The 25,370-nt window shown below is 43.5% G+C and overlaps 1 protein-coding gene across 1 annotated transcript in view; it reads right to left on the reverse strand.

Annotated features, from left to right (window-relative positions):
• Nucleotides 1–25,370, reverse strand: part of LRP8 (LDL receptor related protein 8) — a 195,162-nt gene that overhangs the window by 21,932 nt on the left and 147,860 nt on the right. Inside the window, exons 4-5 of the mRNA XM_086617939.1 lie at nucleotides 21,438–21,566; nucleotides 3,360–3,722 (exon numbers count right to left, since the gene is read on the reverse strand). Of these exons, the coding sequence (XP_086474065.1) occupies nucleotides 3,360–3,722; nucleotides 21,438–21,566 (492 nt within the window). The remainder of the gene's footprint in view (nucleotides 1–3,359; nucleotides 3,723–21,437; nucleotides 21,567–25,370) is intronic.

Consider the following 25,370-nt stretch of genomic DNA (forward strand, 5'->3'; position numbering starts at 1 on the left):
CTTCTGGTCACTCCTTCCCCTCCCCCCTCCAAAAAAAACTTAATCTCAAGAAAACCCCAGCATTTGCAAAATCCCATTTCATAGATGGGTAGACAGAGGCACAAAAGTGTGAGGTCAGGTCTCAAGGGACCTGTTTGCTAGCTGTCAGCTGTAAGCATTATTTGTTCTCCCTCCTGGACGCCCTAATGTGAGTTGCAAAAGACATTTTAAAATATAACCATTCCAGAGTTGGAGACTAATAAAGTTAACCTAATGTTCATTTTATAAATATATATACATATTTGAATATATATGCTAAGGAAAAAAACACAACCACCACTCAATGTTCTCACACAGCTTTCCTGAAATGACTCATTCTCTCCTATTTATTTGCTGTCTCGCTGCCAAAACCTGTTCACCAATTGTCACCCTTCATTTCTGCTCTACTTGTTTATCACCCCAAAATGATTACAACAAATGACTGGTGATGGCCTCATGACTTTTTTTTTAAAGCATTAGCTCCCATCCGTCTATTTTATCCAATGCAAAGCCCACATGATTCCCGTTTGCAAGGGAAGATGTAGCACTTGTATCTGTGGTTTTAATCAAGTCAAACCTAGTAGCACTTGTGCCATCCCTGTTGCTAAGGGGATAGAGCAGTGTCATACATCTGTAATTCCCTGCGTGCCACGCGATACTGATCTCAAAAAGAGAATTTCTGGAGAGGAAAAAAAAAAAAAGGTCAATCCCTAAACTCATCAGTCCAACAGATGAACAGTGATGCTGAGTTTCCAGAGCTCTCAAATGTCACTTCCTTTCTGCAGGCATGTGCACCCAAGCAACAGCTGCTTTAGGATGCGGAAGCAACATTAGTTTTGACTCTGACCCAGTTGACCCATCAGCTACACGAGCACTCAGTGCTGCAAAGTCCTCTCTTGGCTACTACCTAGAGCTTGCCCTCCCCATGGTGTAAACGGCAGTGGGCGTATGCACCTCGGTGGCCCTGGGGGAACTCCCAGTTTGCACGGGTGTAAAGGGCAGAACCAGGCACTCTGAGAGCACAGAGAGCATTGCAATAGCTAAAACATGGGGCTTTGAATCCCGCTGGTTCCGAGCCCACAGGACTGAAAGCAGCAGAGGCAGCTCACATGCTCCCTTCTCCCAGGCAGATACGCTGCACACTGTGCTGTACCGAGACTTGCTGGAAAAGAACCTCAGGTGCTAAATCTCCACTAGTCAGAGATGAAACTGTCTCAATTCACTTCTGCCACGTTTCCTCCTTCCTCCGCTGGTTGTCAGCGCTGTGCTGCAGCGGTGTCCAGCTGCGTCCTCTGCCCCAGGGAGGCTGCCCTTGGTGTATCTGGAGGTGCTCCTTGGTGCAGCTGCTCTGTAGCTGAGGGATGCTGTCAGAGCCGTGCTCCTTGTGAGCCTCACATCTCGGCAGTTTGAGCTGGATACTGCTGGTGCCTCTCAGATCAAGGAAAGAAGCTGGGAAACATTTTTCTCTGCCTCAGCAAGGTACATGGGCACAGTCCCGCTCCTCTCAGCCAGCAGTATCAAAGTAATCGGGGCCTATAAAAGACTTAAAAAAATTCCTTTCAAGTTGAACAACAAGGATTGAAATTTTAGAGACATTTCACCAGAAAGCACCCTCTGTAAGCTGCTCCCCTCTTTCATGGCTTGGAAACAGAAAGGAGCTCACCTTTCCCTCTCCTGTCTGAACTCAGCCATCTGGCCAGGGTGCTGTCACTGCAGGGAATACAACCTGTGGGACAGAGATCAGCTCTGCTGGGAGTCCCCTGCGCCAGACACCAGTTCTTCACCCGTGTTTGTAATGTGGGCTGAGCCACTGCCTCGTGATTCCGAGGGGATACAAGTAAAGGATTGTCTGCAGGAGGTTTCGGAATGAAAACAGGCACCAGACAACACAGTGTCCCAGCTAGCAGCACACGTCACTGGACATGCTCCTGCCTGGCTGCCTTATAGTCACTCCACACTGAAACGGATGTCAGGAACCAACTTTGTCTCCTGACTCCAATGTCCCTGCGATGCTTCAGACCCTGGAAGTACTGCCTGTGTACCTGCTGCCCAAGAGCTCTGTCAGCTCCTTTATCACCTTACTGGAGATGAAGGAAAAGACCTAATCCACCTAATCCTACCTAATCCACCCCTACTCGGAAGGGGGTTGACAGTGATGATATCCTTGTACCCACCAGTCAAAGCTGCTCTCTTCCTAACAAAACTTATTTAGCTTCTCCTACTCTGCTCTCACCTCTCTTTTTAAAAAGTCCTTTTAAAGGCATAGCAGCTCCAGGGTTACCTGGGGATCATCTCCCTGCTCTCCTGCAGTGCAAACAGTGGTGTTCAGGACTTACTACGTCCTCGTCCTCCTTTTGCTAAAGAAGCCACTGAATTTACATCTGCGTCTCTCTGCCTTGGAGAGAGTCTGATCCCCTGCTCCTGGAAGGGCTCTCGCACACAGCTGATCTGACCTCACCAGCCTGGACTCAGTGTTGTCATGGGTATGAAAAGATGGTGCTGGCAAAAGTGGTAAATTTTCTAAGGTACCTTTGCAAAAATGTCTGGTTTCTGGAGCTGGTTGCTGCCTTCCTCCCCAGAGATGGCCCAATGTCAAAGTCGCTAAATATACAGTTATGTAAATATTTTATTTCAATCTTGTGGATTATGAATATTTTAGCAAAACATTTTGCTCTTATTTTCTTGCCCCTCTCTCTCATCCTCCTCAGGTAAGTGACCAGCTTGAACAGTTTAGTGGCTAAAAACGGATGAAACATTCAAAATACCATGCACACCAACAACACCATGTTGAATGCATAAAGCCAGCTGAAAAGAAATCTATTATTTATTAGCGTGTGCCTTTATCAAGCTAAGCTCAAAGTGCATTTCAAACTGGATTCTTCAGAGGTGTTGCTCTTGACTGCCTTGTTCAGTATACTCTAACTTCAGAGGCAGAAAAATTATTATTTTTTTTCTGCTGATCATATATTCCCTTTAGCATTGCAGCTTCTAACCTCCAGCTGTGACCTCACCATGCAGCCCGAGAGCTTTGAACATTTTTCCCATTTTCCATTCCTTGTCTTTCTAGTGAAACAGATGTCTCCTGAGATCCATCCAACAGCTTGTGGACCTCCTCTCCAAATCCTCAAGGAAAAAGCATAAAAGGAGTCTTGAATATACCTGACCCTGCTGGGTTGGGCACCCAGCCATGCCATTTGGGACACAAACGCTCCTTTGTCAGGCACACAGTTGCTGCATAGACATCAAAGACTTGCCTTAAAACACAGCCCACAGCAGCCTTCTGCCCCCTCTCCCGCACAAAGGAGAGCCGTCAGCCCTGCCCTCCCCCTACAGACACTCACGGCAATCCTGCTCATCAGACTTGTCCTTGCAGTCTTCGTCCCCATCACACTTCCAGTTCAGGTGGATGCATTCACCATTGCCACATTGGAACTCATGAGCCGCGCAGGTGTTGAGGGCCTTGGCATCGTAGCCACACTTCTCTACGGATTCGTCTGACTGATCTTCACAGTCCGGCTGGTTATCGCAGACCCACAGCTCTGGGATGCACACACTGTTGTTGCACTGGAACTCACTGGGGTTGCAGGTCAGAGGGGAGCATTTTCTTTCATCACTGCCATCCCCGCAGTCATTGTCACCGTCACACACGAAGATGATGGAGATGCATGACTTGTTACTGCACTGGAACTCATTGGGAGAACAGGCTTGGGAATAAAAAACAACAGGTGAGCTGTGAGGTCTCCAACCTACCCCTCACCACTGTGCCAGCTTTAGCACATTAGGAATGTCTGAGATAGGGGGAGGGCACAAAAGCATTACCTTGGCTGTCCTACCCCAAACTGTTTTTCCCAGTGGTAAACTACATGGCAAGGAGGAGATGAAGATGCAGTGGTCATCTCCCCAGCTGTGCCATAGGATGCAGTCTATGGCACAGCTGGGGAGAGGACCTCCGAGTCTTCCCAACTGCCCCTCTGGGCCATGGGCAGCCCTGAAGAAGAATGGGCAGCAGGGCTGTGAGAACTGCAGGCAGGAGAAGTGGGGGGTTGCAGCTGCAGCACTGCCCTGGTGGTGAGGCAGGAGCAGCCAGGTGAGCCCCAGTGTTTGGGGAGACAGAATGGAGAGAGTGGGGAGCCTGCAGAGCAGGCTGGACGTGCACTGGCACGCGCTGGTGGACTCGCACAGTGCTTCGCTTTGCTCAGTGCTGACATTACCAGCTTCCTGACTTTCACAAGCACAGAATCAAGTTTCAGGATTTCACAGTGTGCCTGGTTTTGGACATATTAAGTGGGATGTGTAGGGTAAATATTTAGTGAGTTGAGCATCAATTTAGCTGCAATCTGCCAGTAAGGCCCTTTACAACACACAGAATGCCTTCCCTGGAAATCACAGCTCAACATTAACATACAAATGAGGCGTTTGTCAGATAGGAAGCTGAGTGGTGCACTCTCTGCAAGCCAAATTAAACTTTCAGGTACTCCAACAATGTGCAGTTCACAGTCACTTTATTTCATCAAGGTGCAGGGGAATTAAAACCCTGGAAGAAATTCTCTGTAAGTACTTTTAGGTAGTTACTTAAGAAAATTCTACTGCAATTTCAGCCATCTACAGGAAAGTTATGGCTTTGATAAATTACAAGTACAATAAATACACAGAAATAAATTACAATTTTTTTTTTTTCACATTACACTTGGGAGTCTTTTTGTCTTCAGAAGCAGAAAATTTACTATTGTATCTGCAGAGCCCCTACAATAAACCACACAGTTCAGATGACACCAATCGCTGCAATGGCAAGTGCATCTGGGAAGCAGCAGAATCTCTGTAAAGGAATTGTCATATCCCAGCTTTCAACTAACGACAGGAACCCAGTAGAATTCTACTGAAATATTACGTCGGGTTTGTCTGGGAATGAAACTCTTATTTATCCAGCAATTAAGAACATGTTCACTTGTACACAGATACTTATTTACATTCTAGCTTGCAAACTTGCTGGGCTCTTGTTTGTTAACCTCAGCAGCCTGTAGTTTTACATCGGAGCATGACAATATATACACTTGTCCCCTCCTGCCCTGTGCTCTGTCACATTTAGTCCCAGGTTTTCCAGATGTTACTGTATCTACCAGAGCAGCAATCTGCCTAATCAGAAGACAGATGTTTGCCTGCCTTGGTACAATACTACCAGGCACTGGCTACAACCCAAGCTCCTTTTAACAGGGGTAAACGTTCAAGAGAATCTCAGCTGCGCACTCAACTTGACATCAATAACTAAATGCAACAGAGCATGGTCATCAAAGGAGCACCTAGCCTTAGACATCAAAGTATCACCTGGTCCGGGTCGGTTGCTCAGGCTCCTTCTGTACTCAGTAGAGTACTTTGGGTATAGAGATGCCCTCAATAGGTGACTCTTGCCACCTACCTTGGGATAAGAACTGTTCCTTGGAGGGACTAATATTTATCCTCTCCAAACAGAGAGAACTGAGATCAGACAACTAACAATAGGAGATGAATCTCTCTCATAAGGACCTGAAATATGACCACAGTCTGGTGGAGAGGCATCTAATAAAACTCTTTTGCGTAGCAGAATTGAGACCATTAAAATGCTCCAGTTTTCACCCAAATTCTGCTCTTTTTCTTCATTGAGTATACTTTTTTATACTTATTCCATAACTTGAAATCAAATAATCTGTTAACACTACTGAGCAGTACGTAGCAGTATAACCTGACACTCTCTTCAGGTGATGTAAAATATGGAACTGCGAAGTGGAAATTTAAGGTAACAGCTATAATCTTAGCAATCTATTTAAAAAAGGAAGTGAGAAACAGGAATATTTCTAGGGCTATATACAGTTTCTGGAACAGACCAAGGCTAAGAAGAAGAAATTGCTTTTCTAGCATTATTTTGATGAATCTCAAACATCAGTGAGCATAATTTTGCATAGTCTTTTGATCCCTAATTTTTGGGCAAGGTCGTTAACAATTTGCACACTCCAAATGCGCACTTATTTCCTTTCTTGCAACTGTAACAATCCCATCTTTTTGCCCTCGTCGTTTTCCTGGTCCCACCTCCACCCCTCCTTCTGTCTGTATGAATTTCCCTTCAGGAATCTGCTGCATTGGCAAATTAGCAACTGGTAAACGTATGTGTGGGATACAGACAATGGAAGTTTGCACAAAAGCTCCTCCTCTGCACCTACAAATCCCAGTACAGATATAAAATTACTGATAATCGCAGCCAGAAAACAGAGGCAGTTCAGCTTCTGTAACCTCTCATGAGGACTTCCTCAGTGAAGCTTGTGAATTACTAGCTAGAGAAATCACATGGTCACGATCATTGTATCTCTCTTTAAAAATTAAATTTAGTATGATGACAGCACTGGAGACTACAAGTTCTCCCTGCACTGAACAAGCACAGCAGTCTGGCTGTTGGTAACTCCCCCTTCCCACCACCACAGTCCTTAGGTGGAGATCAACCTCCGCAACTCACTCGCGCAGCTAAAGCCCAGGGCAGCAGCACTGACAGGGCATCACCTGCACTGGGACAGGGCCTAGGAGGTAGAAGAGCAGCTCTTCGTGTTCAAGTCTTCCTGCCTGCAGTTACAGCAGGCATATGCTGCTGGAACAACCAGTAAGACTGATGGCTGCTACCACTGTGCCACGACAAGGAGGCTGCTGCACAGACACCAGAGCTGTCACAGGGGCCACTGTAGTACGTGGACTAGCAGCCAGTGGCACTGCCAAATGGGAGCATGTGGTCCCTCACTACAGAAGGCTTCTGTAGGCACCTCCTGGTGAACTCCAGAAATAAAAATGTCCTTTTCTTCAATTACAGACCTAATGATCATCTTCAGGCCAGCTCAAATGGGACAGCTCCTTCTGGGTCACACATGCCTCCAGTCCAAACCTCCGTCTCCATGTGCAGCTGGCTCTCCTGCTGGCCATGGGAAGGTAGATAATGTCCCAATTTCTCTCACCCTTCCATTATCCTATCTGACAGCTAAAATCCGCAGGGCATGCCAGGATAAAGCAAAGTCTGCAGCTTCCAGCCACTTGGAGACTTGCTCGGGCACAAACAGGCTACAGAGGAGAAAAGCCGCTTACATTTCCTCGGTACCTAGGCGAGAGCCAGCACACTCGGGCTCTTCGAGGTCCCTGCAGCACGGTTTGGTGCTGGCTTGAAGAACCTTATAAAAAGCAGCACTACAAATTATTTTACATAGCACCTGGAGAGGTGAGGATGGGGAAGTAAAGTCCCAGGGACAGTTTACTTCACATCTCCTTTCATAAATCTGTCAGGGTACCTAGGTAGTCTCATCACTACAGCATTTCACTGCCTCCAGAGCATTTAAACAGAAAATGCGCAAATAGTAATTAAATGATCACTGGGGTATTTTTTCTTTGACTTGAGCAATTTGTTTGCATTCTCTGATTTTGATACCTGTCCTATTGTACGCTGATTTACGCAAAACAAAGGAAACAAATATGAGCTTGCTTTCCTTAGTGCCAAAGAAATTAATAAATGTCATGTTCTAAGGTGCACAACCTACTACAAATATGAAGTGATCCCAGTAGAAATAGTGGAAATGTTTGTCAAGAAGTAGTGTTTAACCAATAGGCTTCAAAGCAGTAAACAAACATAATCACAAAAGCAGTTTTGTAGAGTACTGTAATCCATTAAGGTTCTTCAGAGTTTTAGGAAGCAAAATATCACAGCTCAATGATAGTGCATGTTTGCTTTGGCTGTAGACAATACATACAATATATAAATTCTGTGTTAATTTCTGCCTTGTACTATATGCCAATACATAGAGCACAACTGTCACGGTTTTTGCCTCACAGCCTCCAGCTGCAGTCTTGTCACATCTCTTGAGAAGCACGGAGCAGGGCAGTCTTTGGACAGAGGAAGTTAAAAATTAAAACAAAACAAAACAAAACAAAACAGAGAGACGGTAGTTGTGGAGTCAGTGTTTCAGTACCGTCTGGTTCTCCTCTGCCTGGAGCCAGGATTTAACCAAAGGCTTTAGTGAGTAGTCTGGTGCAGCAGGGACAATCCTACCTCAGGCATCGTACCAAAATATTAAGATAATTCTACCACATGCTTTTTAAGGGCTTATAGAGAAAAGTAGAATGCTCTAAAGATACAGGGCACTCTTTGAGAACTGTAATTTCAAAAAATACTTATTTGTACATAATAACGTTTCTACAATGGACATCTCTACCAAGCATGGATCCTCAAATCTGGATAAAACTCAAAATATGAAATAAACAGGATATCCATCATTAACAGGAGGTGGGAATTATGTACAATGGACTATAACTGCTGCCACTGCTAATTCTTTAATGAAAGATTTTATAGCTTTTCAGTAAGAGTCAGATATTTAATTCATCTCTGTCCTCCAAAACAGTTAGTTCCACTTGAAATTACATGAACGGCTTAAGGAAGATAATTATTTGGTAAAATTTGTGGTAAAGTGGATAACAGCAATTACTGATGCTGAAGACAAGAAAATAAGATGAATTATTACACTGCATTTTTCTGACATCCTCCCCAAAGCAACTTAAAAGAAGCATGGCTCAAATTTCTTGTTTGCTTAAATCTGTTAACAGATCTTCTAAAGAAGGCAAAGGATCATAGAATCAGAGAACGGTTAGGGTTGGAAGGGACCTCAAAGATCATCTAGTTCCAACCTGTAACATTTGCATTAGGAGAGATTTGCTGTTGATTTATCACCGCTTCAACACTGGCAGGAGAGGCTGGTGCACTTCAGAAACGCTCCTAAGCTGTGAGGTTTAGGATCTGAGCTCCGCATGGCTGCAGGAGGGAATGCCTGAGCCCCATCTGCCCAGGTATTCTGCATGAAGCGCAAACGCAGCTACCACAGCCTACATAAATTAATCTCTGAGGTGGGCCATGGATAAGGAGGTCACAGAGCTCAGACAGGCTAAATTAAGTTGGAACTCCCAGGCCAGTTACCAGTGCTGTCATCACGTTAGTTTTATTTAACTACTATTTATGTTCAGGCTTAGTTGTATCTGAGCTATTTGTTTTGCTGCAGACAACTGGCGTGCTTACCAAATATCCGACTATTTCCTGCAGATCTTCATCAAACGCCAGTCTTTAAAGCACAGATTCCCACCTAGGAGGACACGTTTCCCACAGAAAGCTGCCCTCCAGGAAGGACAGCAAAAGAGATGGAGGTAAATGAAGATAACCTTGAAGCGCGTTGCTCTGAGAAAATGACAGGCCTCCCACGGAGGGAATAGTGCAGCTGAATTGCAGCCTCGCTACTACGGGTGGTTGTTGCCATGGTGATTGATACCGAAAAGCCCACATAGCCAAAGACTGCAGAAGGAATAGTAATTCCTGATATTGTTCAAATCACTAATGTCGCTAAGAAGCCATCTCACACACTCTTGCAAATTAATATTTGCATGTGCTCACTGCCGTTGCCACACTGCTTCCCTCAAACACAAATGAGTTATTTTTCCATTCTCTGCAGCGGTATTTGCATAGCATTAGTTAATTATAAGGGAGCAACCAGATGCCAAAGCCCCTGCTGATGAATAATAGTCAGTTCAAAATGTATTTACTGATTTAGAATATATTTCCTAAGAATCATATATTCATTCAAAGTGGTTTAATTTTCTGAAAATAGAATTAATTACGACCCCACAATTTATGGAGGGAAGCAGCTTACATACAAAAGGTACGCCGCTCTGAATTTCTTCCCTGTCTTTAATCTTCCTTATGTGCAATAAGGTTGCTAACTCCTCAATTTTACTTCACACCAGGAAAGTGTTATGAAGTTTATCACAGGTTCTTCTGGTTAAATGACTGAAAATGATCTCAAGATAAGAACAAGTGAGTCCAGTGCAGAGGGTTAAGGGGTAAAATAAAGCAGCTTGGGAGAAAAAAAGGAATGGTCAGAATGTGTAAGGCTGATGCTGTGCTGCTTTTTGCTAACATCCAAGACACCCCATGGGAATCTTGTGGGGATAAAGACATTATTATTGCTCTATATTCTAATTGGAATATAATCACCTGAATCAGATTGGAGATGTTTGGTACTAGCCAAAATTTAAATGGAAAAAAATATCCTGGGATGTGTTTAGTTGGGTTTCCTTTCTGATTTTGAAAATTGGAACCTGCACAGGACGAGCTCACTCCTATTCCCTCAGACATGACTTGCTTATTAAAACGGCAATTTTACAAATTACACCAATTTGACAAATCCCTCGGAGCCATGTGATAACATCCATGAAACTAACAGCTGCTCTGATACTATCACACAAAATTCTGTATTTCTGAGGAACGTATAAATGTTCTTCCAGCAACCAGAACAGAGCATCACTGAACAGGGCCTCGATCCTGTGATAGTACATGCAAAAACCACATTACTGTGTACACAGACCTCTTGGGTTCAGCAGGACTCCCTGTGGTTATGAGGACTGCCTGCACAGAAATTTCTGCATGATCAGGAGTTAGTTTTGATATGTAGAGTTTAAATCACAGACACTGCCAGGAAAAGCCTACTCCATAGATCTCACCTTCCATCCATTGGGCAGACTTCCAACCCTGTGCTCACCTGCTAATAGAGAGACATAAACTGCCACCTTATACCTGCCTGTTTTCTCCATTGCTTTCTGGTTTCTTATGTCCAGCTCAGGAGAGAGACTTCATCAGAATCTTAAAAACTTTAGTCATGTTGGCAAATGACAGCACAATTTGTTTTATTCTCAGAAAATTTGCAAGTTCCCTTTTTTTCCTGATTGGGAAAGGCAAGGAATTCAAACCTAAGGTCCACAGCTATGTCGCTGGCCTGCCACTTCCTCCTTATCCACACATTCCCAAGCACAGGGATAGCACCAGTTTAACCAGTTGGAAAATTGAACCATTCCACCAGAATCGATCAAGTTTTTACACTGCCATAACTAAGAAGGGAGTCCTGGAGGTTTATAACAATCTACTACACCTATTTTTACTGAACGCAGATAAGGAACCAGGGAGCAGCAACTGACACTACAAAGCTACACGCACTGCTAATGCTTGTGCAGCCTCTCTCACGTCATGAAAACGGCACACACCTCCAAAGCACTCGTGGATAAAGAAAAAAATAAAATCTTAATTCTTAGGTAGAATTCTTCATTGATGGAATTGCCACACAGGCCTATCTTTGAAAAACAGAGCAAAGAAATGCCACACTGACCACTCTCAGGATATGTTTGTGAACCAGCGGGCCACACAGGTAAGGCAAAGAGAAAAGCCTGGCTTCGGCATGGTAATCTGGTAGCTACAGCAGGGACAAAACAGTGCTCACAGTGCAAGCGATGAGGTCGCTGCTCCATAAAATCTCCACTTCCACTAATTTACTTTGCTTGATAGGAATTCTCTGCAAAAGGACGTATTTCTCCTTATTGCAGTTTGCTTCACCATTAGACTTACATATTCATTGCACTGGCACTATTAACTCTCCCGGTTAATAAGATAAAACAAGGGAACACTGAGAGCTGTCACATCTCACCCCTCCAGTGTACCCAGCTGTCTCTCACATTTCTCCAAGAACGGCGATCCAAAATGAGTTTGAATGTAGGTTCAACAACAACTTAAAAGATGCTTTTGTAATAAACAGTTTGCAAGGCAACTGATCTGAAGGGAAGAGTACCTTCAAAAAGCAGCATCGAGGACAGAATGAGAAAACTGGCAGAATTCAGGGAGCCAGATTCAAGGTTACGAATCTAAGCACACAGTAGATCAACCAAGTCTATAAAGGCAAGACCTCTGCGATGGTTTTGGGAGGGGGAGAGATTGTCAGACTTTTCAGGAAACAACCAGCTCCTAATTATTTTCAGTTATGTGATACTACAGAGCGTAGATATTATCTGATGTAAACAATGCACCCACATAATATACCCACATTTCCATAAAAGAATGGCAAATCATTTTTAGAAAAAAATCTCTTAGATTTTCTACTCAAATGGAAAATTTAAACGCTGAATGACACTCACTGTAATTAAAAGCGTAAGGGTCGTGTGCTAATGGCACTCACTTTAATGGCAGTGAGATTTCTATGGCATTAGGATTTGCCCTTCAGTTTCTACGGTTTTGAAACAGAAGGCAGCGCTTTGCTGCATTTGGGCCAAGATGAAGAATCGATTGTACAACATGAGCAATTATTTCAAACTTGTTGGAAAAAAGAAGTGTATTGAAGCATATTTTACTGAGCTAAACCTTCGCAGTTACATTTTATCAAATAAACAAATTTCTTTGCAAAATAGAAGCAAAGTTAATCCAACCATTATATCTTCCTCTGTCTGAAAACAGTGTATTTCAGCCACTAAGATAACTTTCAGATGTTGTTTTATCCATTAATGTGACTCATAGACGAGATTTTTTTCCGTTTTGCATCAAACATTACATGGTTCTCTCCTGTGTAGGACTGCACTGAGTTCAAGCTAACTGATTTTGATTCAATCTTCAGATCATATGCTCAGGAAGCAGAACTGTTAAGCACTTGCTAATTAGCGTAACGCATATGTAGCTGTGGCCACGGAAGGATGGAACTCCTACCCACGTATCCGCCATCGTAACACTATCGCTGGCACTGACAGCTACAGAAGATTTCCCTTAATAAAATGAAACAGATTCTTGCTTTTTGGATGAATAAGCTCAGAATTATAGCTCCATTCTTACGAAGAAAGCACTTCAGGGATGTGAAATACAATCATATTTGGCAATAAGAGATGCAATTTATTGGCTATTTCAAGTCCAAGAGCTCTAACTGTTGAAAGATAGACTGCCCAGAAGAAAAACATAACTACAGGCCAATTTTTGCTCCTCTGACAGTATGACATGTGAGACTGGAAAGAAGAATCAGAGACAACTTCTCCAGCTAAAGTACAGAACAAGCAGCAGGATGAAGCTTTTGCATGTGTGCACAGGTAGCATGCAGTCCAGCAGTGTTAGGCTTTTGTTTTAATTATCCATGAATCTTTGTATAAAATCAGTTATTTCATCCCAGTCTTTCACAACTCTGTGATAAATTATCATCTGGGGGCATGCGTGTGTGCCAGAGCATGCTTGCAGTGTGTTCTTTGCATCTACTCTTTTTTTCCTAGCATACCTTCAGGAAAACATTACAAAAGCACCAAACTCTAAATTAACTTGTTTTCATACTGTGTTTTCGTCTATTATGCTTTAAAGAATAAATTATTCATGGAACATACTGACATGGACAATTTATCTGGAAGTGAGCGATGAGCACAGAGCAAATGTGCAGAGGCCACCACCAAAGCCTGCTGTGGTGAGCGAGGCATCTCTCAATACTGGAAAGCTCCATTTGCAGAATGTTACACGTGTCTATTCTTTTTTAGACCTAAGCTCAAGAGACAGCAGCAGGGAAAAACAAAGCCATTTTGCCTTATTTTCCTGCAGGTAGAGCCCTGGCACAGCTTAGCCCATGGCTTTAGGGTTTAATTCTTGACTTACCAACGGCTATCTCACCTCTAACCTAAGTTCATGCAGTGTTTTACGTTTAATTACAACAAGCATCCAATATACTAAAAATGCAACTACCTTCGTTTTTTTTTCTGTGAGGGTGCAATTAAAGGTAACTACCAATCTCATTTTTCGTGCTGTTTTGTTCGAAGGAACTCAGTACAAATATGATTACGAGCTGAGATTTTTCCTAAATAACAATGGGGATTTTTCTGCAATTACTACTGCTTTCGAAGGAGCTCTAATACTTTAAGCAGCGATAAAGTGGCAGCTGTACATGTTTAATTTCTGAGAGCCAGGGCATAATGCAAAAGCATTAATCCCTCCAGCTGTCCAGTAATTAAACACCATGTAAAGCCCAGAGGATATCATTGCTGTGCTACCTTATCTTATTTATGAAGGACTTTCATTTGTTAAATTTATAGTCATCTTCTTTCCATTCTTGGAAATAATTGTAGATTCCTCCACTGTGACAAGTGTACTCAAGTTACAGCTACCTTGTATAAAATGACAGGAGTTTCAGGCTAGCCATGTCTCTCTTCATCGCATGCTGAAATAATCATGAATAGTTATAGCAGATAAATATTACCTCTACAGGCACAAATGCAATGCTATGGCCTTTAACCCCATTAAAATAGGTAGGTTTCTCTGGGAGAATACATGGCACAATGTGATCCTTTGGGTTTGATTTCCCTCAGAGCTGACTGAGGAACAGTACATCACCACCATGCACCCAGCCTGTTAATGAAGGTAATGAACAGAATTCATAACTTTGATGAAACCACATATTAATCAGGCTGCAAAGGAAGATAAAATTAGTGCCACACTATGACCAAGTAAAAAGCTCTCAGTAGGATCCATGGAGATTTGGAATGAACAGAATTAGCATGGTCAAATTCCCATAGGTAGCACTGGAAGTGTGACTCAGATGCAAAACACAGGTACCTTTTACTGCATCTAGAAGAAAATGATGCTGAGACATGATGCTCCTTCTTGCTACAGGGCACTGATAAAAGATGATGAAACAATTTAACTGTCAACAGAAAGGTCACTTCACATGAGCATAGGTGCACAAGCAATGTGGAGGAAGGTGGCTCTAAATCGGCTTTGCAATTTCCCCACTTCAGCTGCCTCAACACCAGGTGGATCCTGCAGGGATCAGACCAGCTTTAGCTTGCTTTAAATTCTGCCTTCTGCCAATGGTTCTCAGGTGACACGACGGCTATAGAGCTGGGCTCTGAAAAGAGTTGACTGAAAGCTTTCTGCACTTGGACCTTCCAAGAAAAGGACCCCTCGCAAGCACTGCTGCTTTTTATGGAGAATCACACATGTGTCTGAAGCTTTGCCAGAAAAAAGTGAAAAGTTCCTACCCTGAAGATCTTGTAAGTGATATATATACACCACCGAAACGTGAAGGCTGTAAACTACCATGTCCAGGACATGTGGCTTACAGCTGAGCAGGACTGTGCTTACTGTGCTGTCACTGTATCAATAAGTATTTCACTGTATCTGTCTATTGGGAAAGGGGAAAAACTCCTTTTTCTTCCAACTCCTTATCTGCAGGACACAATTTCCATACTGGGTGCAAGAAGTGGTCCAGGTGACAACCAGTAACACAATCAGAAGAGATGGAGCCACAGCCTTGTTCTCTGTTGACCATCCCAGAGTCCTGTCAGGAGGAACAAGCGATGCGTGCGTTAAAGGGATGTAATGCCCATTTCAGCTGCTACAGCTCTTCTGTTCTAAAGCCATGCTGAAATGCTCTCTGCATTCCTGAGCAGCTGACAAAACTGCTTTGTATCTCTCTTAGCAGAGATTTAACAAGTTCTGCAGTAGTTAGTGAAGTCCAGACTGACCCTGAGTTGCGATGCTTTAATTAGTCTCTCATATTTAATTTCTCTTTTTAGTCTCAGTAAACGCATTCCTAAGCTCGTCCAATCAATTGTGACAGAGGTTAGGTACACTGGGAGCAGAAAACCTCAACCAGGGACATAAGAAAGAGGAAGCCAGCACCTCCAAGCCAGCAAATTCGAGACTGCTCTTACATTATTAACTGTCGATGTCTATTTTAGAGGACTAAACCTGACCTATGACTACAACACACTTAGTATTGTAGAGATACAAATTACTTCTGCTCCAAAAAACTGAAAAATAATGTTTTTTTTCTTTTTATATATGCTTTTGTTTTAAAAAGGTAGATATTTGCATTTTCCAAAATTGTTTGTGCGCTGGAAGTTAGCAGAGGACTTAAAGTCTACCTGCTGGAAGTAAATTATTTAGGCAGACAGGCACTTAGCTACCTACATGCAAGGATTAACATCCACAATTAATCCCTGGTGCAATTACAGCCCGTGCAGACACAAATCTGGATCCCTAGTCACTGGTGCTTTATCCACTGCAGGTTAAATAACTCACAGCTTCCATTGCTTCCTTGGGAAGTTCTTCCACAGGGTGAAAATCGCATCATTTTTCCTCCTTGTTCATGGGTGAACAACAACAATCAAGTGCCTTACAATCCATTGATAATGGCTTCCAAGCAGTAGGATGGGGTCAGTGCCTGGACTGCTTGTGAGAGTACCTGCTTTCCTAACGCTGATACTAGACCAGGCCTAACAGGCCAGAAAAGGCTCTTTTACAGATCTCTGTGGAAGCTTTTACTTTAATGGATTTCACCTATCAAATTGTTGTTTCTCACTCCAGACATCGCAAACAGCACCCTTATTTCAGATGAATAGAGTTTGCGTTGCTTACTCCTAAGGCTAGCTTTTTATAATGGTAGATTGTACAGGGAGAGATGAGGAACTCAAAGGAAATATTGGACTTATCCTTTGAGATGATGCATTTTTTTTCAGCATACCTCCACTCAAGTACGCTTGCTAACTGCAGTTGAACTCTTTGTCTAAAGAAGGTTATGCAAGGACATACAAGACTGCAAATTCTCTCCTTCCTTGAAGGAAAGATATTCTGAGTGCTGCTGTGACAAACCTTTTTCAAATCACACAGGGTGCCAAGCGAAACAGCAAGTCTTCAACAGTGACCAAAAGCAAAGGAGAGCGCACCATTTTATTGCCATTGGTGCAAGATGACGCACCAAGGACGTGGCTGATACAAAGCACAAAGGAGAACCCAACTCAAACAGAAGATTCTCTTATTCATTTTCTAAACTTTTGTCCCTGAATTTCTGAACAGCAGCTTTCTCCCTCCAGCTGGCCGTGCCAGTGTCTGCACTGACTATGCTAGATAAATTTCACATTGATTCAAAAAGCAATTACATAATTCTGAGAAGAAAAAAATCCATCAAGAATTATCAAATCCAGAACAGCAGCTGAAAAGCAAGTTGTTGGAGGCCAGAAGCAGACATAGGAGGAAGAACCATAATACACTTGCACCGTTCTTACAGTTCTGGATGATTCTACTACCACAATCATTGTTTCCCTCTCCTGCACTATCCTGCAGCAGATCCTCCCTTAACTTGGACTGTGAACATTTTGACACAGGGACGGGCACTTGCACAGCCTCGGCACAACCAAGCCCCACTCCTGTATCTGGACAACATTGTCAGTGGTACAAATTACCAATGCAGAAATGCAGGCTCAAGTAATGTTCATAAACTCCATATTAAGTTCTTTTGAAGAATTATAATACTAAAAGCCAGTTATACCTATCAAGAAATAGCAGTATCCATAGTTAAAATATGTTTGAAGTGTCACACTATCTTGATGTAATAACTTTATTAACACAGATTTAGAAAGAGCTTAGGGTTTTTCTTCTGGATGTCCTCACTTACAGGATCTTCAAGTCATCTCCCACTTGTTTATTGCACATGCAGGCTCTCACCATAGAAATTATCCCATTCCAAATGTTCATCCAGAAAGATGTGTTATTTATAGACAAGTTGGTCAGCTGTGAGAAGTGCAGCCTTAGCTATGACAGGGTGCTCTGCTCCAAGGGGCTGCGGGCGACTCTCAGTGCTGAAGCTTTTTTTGAAATGAGAACAAAAACGTGAGTGTAGAGGTTAAAACAAAAAAAAAAAAAAAGAAAAAAGAAAAAAGAAGAAAGAAGAAAAGGTCTGAAACTAGGAACAGATGTACTTCTTTTTGTCAGGACACTGTGTGCTGCTAAGATAAGAGAAAACGGATAAAGGAGGATTCTAAACAGAGAAGAAATGGGAATGTTAACAGAGTATCAGCGGATAGGCTTAGTGAGGTTTATCAGATTTGGATAAAAGAAAGGATAGCTATCAATCCTCCACAAGCTCTCACAGTTTAAATGGCTAACACATTTGCTCTCATCCATGAGGAAAACGCCTTGACAAGAAACCTCACTGAAAATGCTCCCACTACAGCCATTGAGCAGTGCCTTCTGTTTCCTTCTCAAAGTGAGTTTAATGCCTCTGAAAGGTGCTGAGTCAACAAATTCTTCGGACTGAAAGCTTCCAATGTTTGCACCCACCCAGGAAGCTCCAAGTTTGCCTTTCAGTGCCTTTTTGCCTGGTCCTCCGGCCAGAGAACGGCCCATCCCACATTCAGACTCAGCAGCAACTCCTCAGCAGAGACTGCCGATGTGCACCCACTGAGGTGGCAGCCTATGTGGAGACAGCACTCAAGTCATAAGGAACTAGATGAAAGTCACTAATTCATTTCACATGAGTTACCCAACAACCATCAGAAGATGGTAATTTGTCCTCAGATTAAATTTCAACCATAAGAACCTTCATACACATGAAAAATGTGGAAGATAAACAAGACTAGAGGTGCTGAGACATCCAGAAGAGAAACATTCAGCTATTTCCAAATCCATTAATAGCATCATTATGCTGAAATTTTGTGGCATTCGGAACATATTTACATTCATTTTGGGGGTTACCTAGAGCCCTGAAAAAAAGAAGTTCAAAGCAATTTCAAGTAGATTTTTATTATAAATAAAAGACTCCATGAAACAACTCCTACTGGTGTGAGCATTACACCATAATTAGTGGAGGTGGCCACCAGTGTAAAAATTGCTTTAATTTCACTAACTCATAGTGGGAAATGAGTAATTTTTTCAACAGCTGTTACAATTATCTTCTGAACTCATCTCTGATTCAAGCCTCCCATTCAAATGAAAAAAAAATGCTTATGCCATAGAGAGAAGACCATGAGTTTCATACAGAAAACAAATAAAAGACTTGTGAAAACTGCCAAAACATCATTAGCTCAAAGAACACAGGGTCTAAGCACATCACCAACTTACCACGTCATAATAATTCGTTACTTAGGAACTGCCTGTGCACACACAATTCCACACAAAACAACGTAAAGCAACCTGTGCCTTTTCCTTGTGAGCCAACTCGACGGAACTGCTGCACAGGCTCAGCGCAAGCACAGTAACCTGTTACTGCTGCCCTGGACCTCTGAGTCATGTGCAGTGTGGAATGGAGATGCTTTGAAACACTTTGTGTCTAATTTGTAGTCAACTCAATTAGTGAGTTGCATCAAACCTTCACCGAGTCACTATCCATCATATTTGAGAAGTCCTGGAAGTCTGGTGAAGTTCCCACCTACTGGAAAAGGGGAAACACAACCCTTATTTTTAAAAAGGGAATAAAGGAAGACCCAGGGAACTACAGGCCAGTCAGTCTCACCTCAGTGCCCGGCAAGATCATGGAGCAGATCCTCCTGGACTCTATGCTAAGGCACACAGAAAAAAAGGAGGTGATTGGTGACAACATGGCTTCACTGAGAGCAAATCCTGCCTGACAAATTTGGTGGCCTTCTATGATGGGGTTACAGTGTTGGTGGATAAGGGAAGAGCAACTGACATCATCTACCTGGACTTGCGCAAAGCACGTCTCACATGACATCCTTGTCTCTAAATTGGAGAGACTCAGATTTGAAGGATGGACCACTCAGTGGATAAGGAATTGGCTGGATGGTCGCACTCAAAGAGTTATGGTCAATGGCTCAATGTCCAAGTGAAGACCAGTGATGAGTGGTGTTCCTCAGAGGTCAGTATCGGGACTGTCGCTGTTTAACATCTTTGTCAGCAACATGGACAGTGGGATTGAGTGTACCCTCAGCAGGTTTGCTGACAACACCAAGCTGTGTGGTGTGGTCGACACACTGGAGGGAAGGGATGCCATCCAGAGGGACCTTGACAGGCTTGAGAGGTGGGCCCGTGCGAACCTTGTGAAGTTCAACAAGGCCAAGTGCAACATCCTGCACGTGGGTCAGGGCAATCCCAAGCACAAGTACAGGCTGGGCAGAGAAGGGATTGACAGCAGCCCTGAGGAAAAGGACTTGGGGGTGTTGGTTGATGAGAAGCTCAACATGAGCCAGCAATGTGCGCTCGCAGTCCAGAAAGCCAACCATATCCTGTGTTGCATCCAAAGGAGTGTGGCCAGCAGGTCGAGGATGGTGATTCTGTCCCTCTATTTTGCTCTTGTGCAACCTCACCTGCAGTACTGCATTCAGCTCTGGGACTCTGTTGGAGTGAGTCCAGAGGAGGCCACGAATATGATCTGAGGGCTGAAGCACCTCTGCTATGAAGACAGGCTGAGAGAGTTGGGGTTGTTCAGCCTGGAGATCTTACTGCAATTCTCTAATATCTCAAGGGGTGATACAGCTAAGCTGGAAGCCAACTCTTCTCACAAGTGCACAGCAAAAGGAGAAGAGGCAATGGACACAAGCTGTGACAAAAGTACAAAGAAAAAACATTTTTATGCAGAGTGGCTAAACACTGGAACAGGTTGCTCAGACAGTAAAATGTCTGGTAAGATTTTGTTTGATAAGGCTGACTGTAAAGAAATTTATCCACGCTGTTTTGCTCGAACTGCAAAATGTTCACATAAAACATATTTCATTACACAACTTCAATAAAAAGATATAATGTGAATTATGAACTGGCTATGTATTAGAGCCCAAAATTCATTTTTCAAATGAACAAACATCGGTGTGTGCTTGCATGTAATCATTCAACCCTTCGCCAGTAATGTGGAAGTAAAAATAACACTGCTGGTATCAAGTGCAAAAGCAGAAATTTTGATGGATGGAGCATGAGACAGCTTCTTAATAGCCTGGGATCGTTTACACACAAAGAATGTAATAACAACAAACAGAGTTACATAAGAAGAGTATTTCAAAGGTGATTTTACTTCTGCATAGACTGGCAAGACTGATATTCCCTATGTTCTGGTGGATGGTATAAAAAGAAAGTTGGAAAAATCAGCTGGGATGCCAAAGGAAGCCACAAAATTGAGTCAAGCATTCATTCAAAAGAAAATATTTGACAACAAGAAGCATAAAGAACTGAATATGTTTAGTCTATCAAAACGACAGTTTGAGAAATGGCTTGATTACACAGTGTAGGAGTTTTCACAGAGGGAAAACACTGTTAAAGAGCTCTGATTCAGTAGACAAAGGCCTAATAAAAGACAATGGCCATTTAGGGACTGAATTTAAAACAGTAACAGTAAATAGTATATCATTGTCTTTCTGTACAGTGAAACCAACAAGCTATTAATAAAGAAGTGTCCAGGCCTATCCATTATATCCCAGCAGAAGCTAGCCTTAGGCTATAGGGCTACACTCTGCCTGGTGGTAAGCTGCTGAGCTGCCACAGAAGGAGGTTATTTAAGTCCTTACCACATCATCTGGGTATTAACCCTGATAATCATGTTCCAAACTGACTAACTATATTCTGCTACAGTAGTAAAAGAATGCTTAATTCTCCATAGAGTTCACTTTATATTCTCCAGACAGCTCCAACTGAAGAATTCTTCTTTCCTCTCCTTTTTCTAAAATTCACTACTTAGCACTGCACATGTAGAGTGAATGAATTTGTTGGCAGGAAAAGTCATCTCTTTACACACAATTTGTAATAGTCGCTCCAGGACTTTTATAGTCCTAAAAGGGAGATGTTGCATATGTATTAAAGTGTTACTCTGACTCACCAGGAGTGCAACCAGCCTCATCAATACCACTTTCACAATCCTTCTGCCCATCACATCTCCAGGACGACGGGATACATTTGTTGCTTAAGTCTCCACAGCTAATTTTTTCAGCTGGACATACTTGCTTGGCTGGAAGAATAAAATAAAGAAAAAAACCCAAACAAGTTAAACATAATTCTAGACATTGCTAACACTGTTTACAATTTTAAAGTTACTTTTATTTTGTATGGCTCAATACAAACCATAACTCAACCAAAACGAACTGACAGAGTTGCTTCAACAGATCAACAGGGATTTCAACTAAGAACCTAGGGCAGGTTGTCAAGTAGGAGGACTGCAGAACTCAGTGTGACTTAATGCTCGATGTAGCAGCAGCACTGCCTGTTTGTGACTGCCTCAACCCCCCGATTCACTGTGCTTTTGCTATTAAAACACTATCACCCTGCACACAGCAGCGCTGGACAGGCTACTCTGAAAATACTACCTCAAATTAAGTCAGGAAAAATGAATTGCCTAATTTTAGTATAAGGGTTTGGTATTGCAAGGCAATCTCTAAATTTAAGGATCTGGGCAGATTATGGTCAGTAAACCTGGGGAAAAAGTGGCAAGCACATGCATGAACTCACATATGTTAGACAAACTTAACTGTAGCTGCCTAAATTAAACACAACTGTGAGCTAAGACATGGAGACACAGGAAGATCTGCAGAAGCAAAAACCCCAGCACATGCAAGAACACAACTCAAAAAAATCTGCCAAATTTATCTGGAACCAAGCAAGCTGCGAAGCTCGTTCTCATATAACTATTTTGCATTGCCAAAATTCTTTTTTTTTTTTTTTCATACTAGTATAAAGAGCAACAGATCTACATTTATTGTGACAAGGCTGCTCAAATGCATAACGTTCCACAGTTTAAACAATTGTTCAGCATTCTGGAATCATCATCCAGTTTGGCAGGATTTGCTTATTAAATAGAAATATTTATCTCTTTGAAAAAATTACATGTTTTCAAATAGTTCTTCCATTGGTATTAGTGATGATAATGCTACATATAGCTGCAAGTCTACTGAAAAGGGAGAAACCTAAATTCTGAATTAAAACTTTCACGTTATCCTGCCCTGGTAAAGGTATTTATGCAAAGTCAATCAGCTTCCCAAGTGCTGAGCCAAAGAGGATGAAAATTATACTTCTCTCTTTCCACCTGCACAAGAAGGCTGTAGAGGGGCATCTTACAGCCCCAAAGCATCAATCAGCCACTTCGAAAGCAATGCCATTTAATGCCAGGATTTCTCTGTCTTAGCACCTCGAAGTGCTGCAAGCAGCAGTTTCTAGGAGCTGTGGGCAACCGATATATCAAGAAAAACTAGGTCCTGCCACAGACAGACAGTTAGTAACAGATGTAATGATGTTTTATAACCCTGAGGCAAGACAGCATTTTTGTTGAAATTTGCTCGCTGCATACCTAAATAACGTTTATGAATGTTGTATGACCTACAGAGCAGTGGAGAAAGAAAAAAAAAAAAGAGATCCTTACTTAGGCTTTCTGATTATTTTAACAGCAGGTCAGTAATAAAAAACACCTGACGTTGGAAAGGCTCCAGCATCAGCATGTCTGGCAGCTCAGATCAGTGCCCTTTCACAAGCTGGGACCCACATCCCGAATTTTCCTCTCAGCCCTGGTCCCTCTAAGGTGTAGGTTTATAATGCATGACTGCAGGGACACTCAGCGCTCACATCCTTCCACAGAAGTCCGATAGCACATCTGAAAAACAGGTCACTTGCCAGCTGTGCAGAATGGTGTCAAACAAGGTGCTTGCCCTCAGGGAAGCCGGTGTGCCTCACTGCGGCTGAGCTGCTCCAGACGCCGTCCCCAGAGCTGTACGCTGGGGCACACCATCCTTAAACATCCTCAAGTAATTAGTGGATACAGAAGGAAAAACAAATTCTGTGGCAGCTGATTAGCAGCCAGCAGCCCCCTCAGACCAGAAGAAAGTGGGGCTAAAATGGTCCATTTGGCGCAGAAGCACGACAGCCCCTGAGCACGAAGGGCTCGCACCCCAAAACCACCACTTGTGCCGGCCCTGCCCGGCCCTCGCACGCGTGGCTGTGAGCCTGGAGAACGCTGCGGTGAGCAACAAACACGCGCAGCCAAGTCACTGTAACTTGTTTGCCTTAAAGCCTCTGTACAGAGTCACACCAGGATTACAGACTGCGCTCTGGCAGGATGAGTCCGCAGGGGCCAGGGAGAGAAGGTGCCCGAGGCCTCACCTCGCTGCCATCGGCCCCTCTGAGGAGAAAGGCGGCAAACCCGAGGAGCAAGAGAGCCACTTCTGGGTCGGGGACAGGGATGGGCGCAGGCCCTGTGTCTGAGGCAGCATGAGGGGCCCGGGATGGGGGGCAGGCACCACGCTTGGCCGTGGAAAAGGGGCCCCAACCCCAAGAGCAGGGCTGCCTTGTTTTCTGAGGGACCTGCCAAGTGAAATTGGTGAAAAAAGGGCTTTTTGCCACAAGTACCATACAGAGGGATGACATGACTGAGGTCTCCAGCAGCCACCTGGGCTTTGCGTTCCTCCATCAAGGCCTTCGAAGTCTCTCAGCTCTGAGGTGTGCAGCGCCACGGCCACCAAAACCCATCTGCCCTGTCCCAAACATCTTCGCCACCAAACCCTGGCTGCTGAGGAGCTGCTCCACAGGGCCAGCAGATGGGAGCTGGCTGCCAGGGCAAGGAGGTCACAGCTCTCCCTGCCTGCCCATGGCTGCAGCAGACAGAGCACTCACACCCTAACTAAGCCCCTCTTCTCCCTCCCACTCAAGGCTGAGCCCTGTGGCGAGGTTTGCTTCTGGGCTGCCCCGTGCCCAAAAACAAGTTTTTACCATAAGCAAACACATGCTTAGCGTACATGAGAAAAAAAAAAAAACTTTCCTCGCTATATTTATTATTCCAGATGGATTTCCATGCTTTTGCACTTTGAAAGTTTGTCTCCTGACCGCATTTGTGTAATGCATTCAAGAACAAGGTTTGTATTGGACTGGCATACTGGGAAAACCGGGAGACCAAAGAGTCACAGAGACATTTGTTAATCAGGTTATTGTTCCACATCCCAAAAAATTGTTCTGGTTGTTCTCGCTCAGGCTATGGTGATTGAGGGAGGGGATTCCGCCCCTCTACTCTGCTCTTGAGACACTCCACCTGGAATATTGCATTCAGCTCTGAGACCCCAACACAAGAAGGACATGGAGCTGCTGGAGCGAGTCCAGAGGAGGGCCACAAAGATGATCCAAAGGACTGGAGCACCTTCCAGGTGAGACAGGCTGAGAGAGTTGGGGTTGTTCAGCCTGGAGAAGAGAAGGCTCTAGGGAGAGCCTTCCAGTACCTAAAGGGGCTACAGGAAAGCTGGAGAGGGACTTTGGACAAGGGCATGTAGTGACAGGACAAGGGGCAATGGCTTTGAACTGAAAGAGGGGAGATTTTGATTAAATCTAAGACAGGAATTCTTCACTCTGAGGGTGGTGAGGCACTGGAACAGGTTGCCGAGAGATGTTGTGGGTGCGCCATCCCTGGAAGTGTTCAAGGCCAGGTTGGATGAGGCTTTGAGAAACCTGATCTAGGAGAAGGTGTCCTTGCACATGGCAGGGGGGTTGGAACTAGATGATCTTGAAGGTCCCTTCCAACCCAAACCATTCTATGATCCCATGAAAGTTTGTTTTGATGCCAAGTAGGACCACCTTTTCATCTTCATATTAAATCTCCATTGAGAACTAAGTGGGTCAAGACAGGTGAAAACACTTTCCACACACCTGATTTAGAAGGTGGTAAAATATAATTACAAAATGGTATCATAACACAGTGGGATCATTAATCAGCAAAAAGGTTATTTATTTGTCATAGTTTTAATTATGGGCATTATTTTTGCTTGGCTGCTGTGGACAGACG

The sequence above is a fragment of the Tauraco erythrolophus genome, chromosome 10 (assembly GCF_009769465.1).
Source record: "Tauraco erythrolophus isolate bTauEry1 chromosome 10, bTauEry1.pri, whole genome shotgun sequence".
Lineage (NCBI taxonomy): Eukaryota > Metazoa > Chordata > Aves > Musophagiformes > Musophagidae > Tauraco > Tauraco erythrolophus.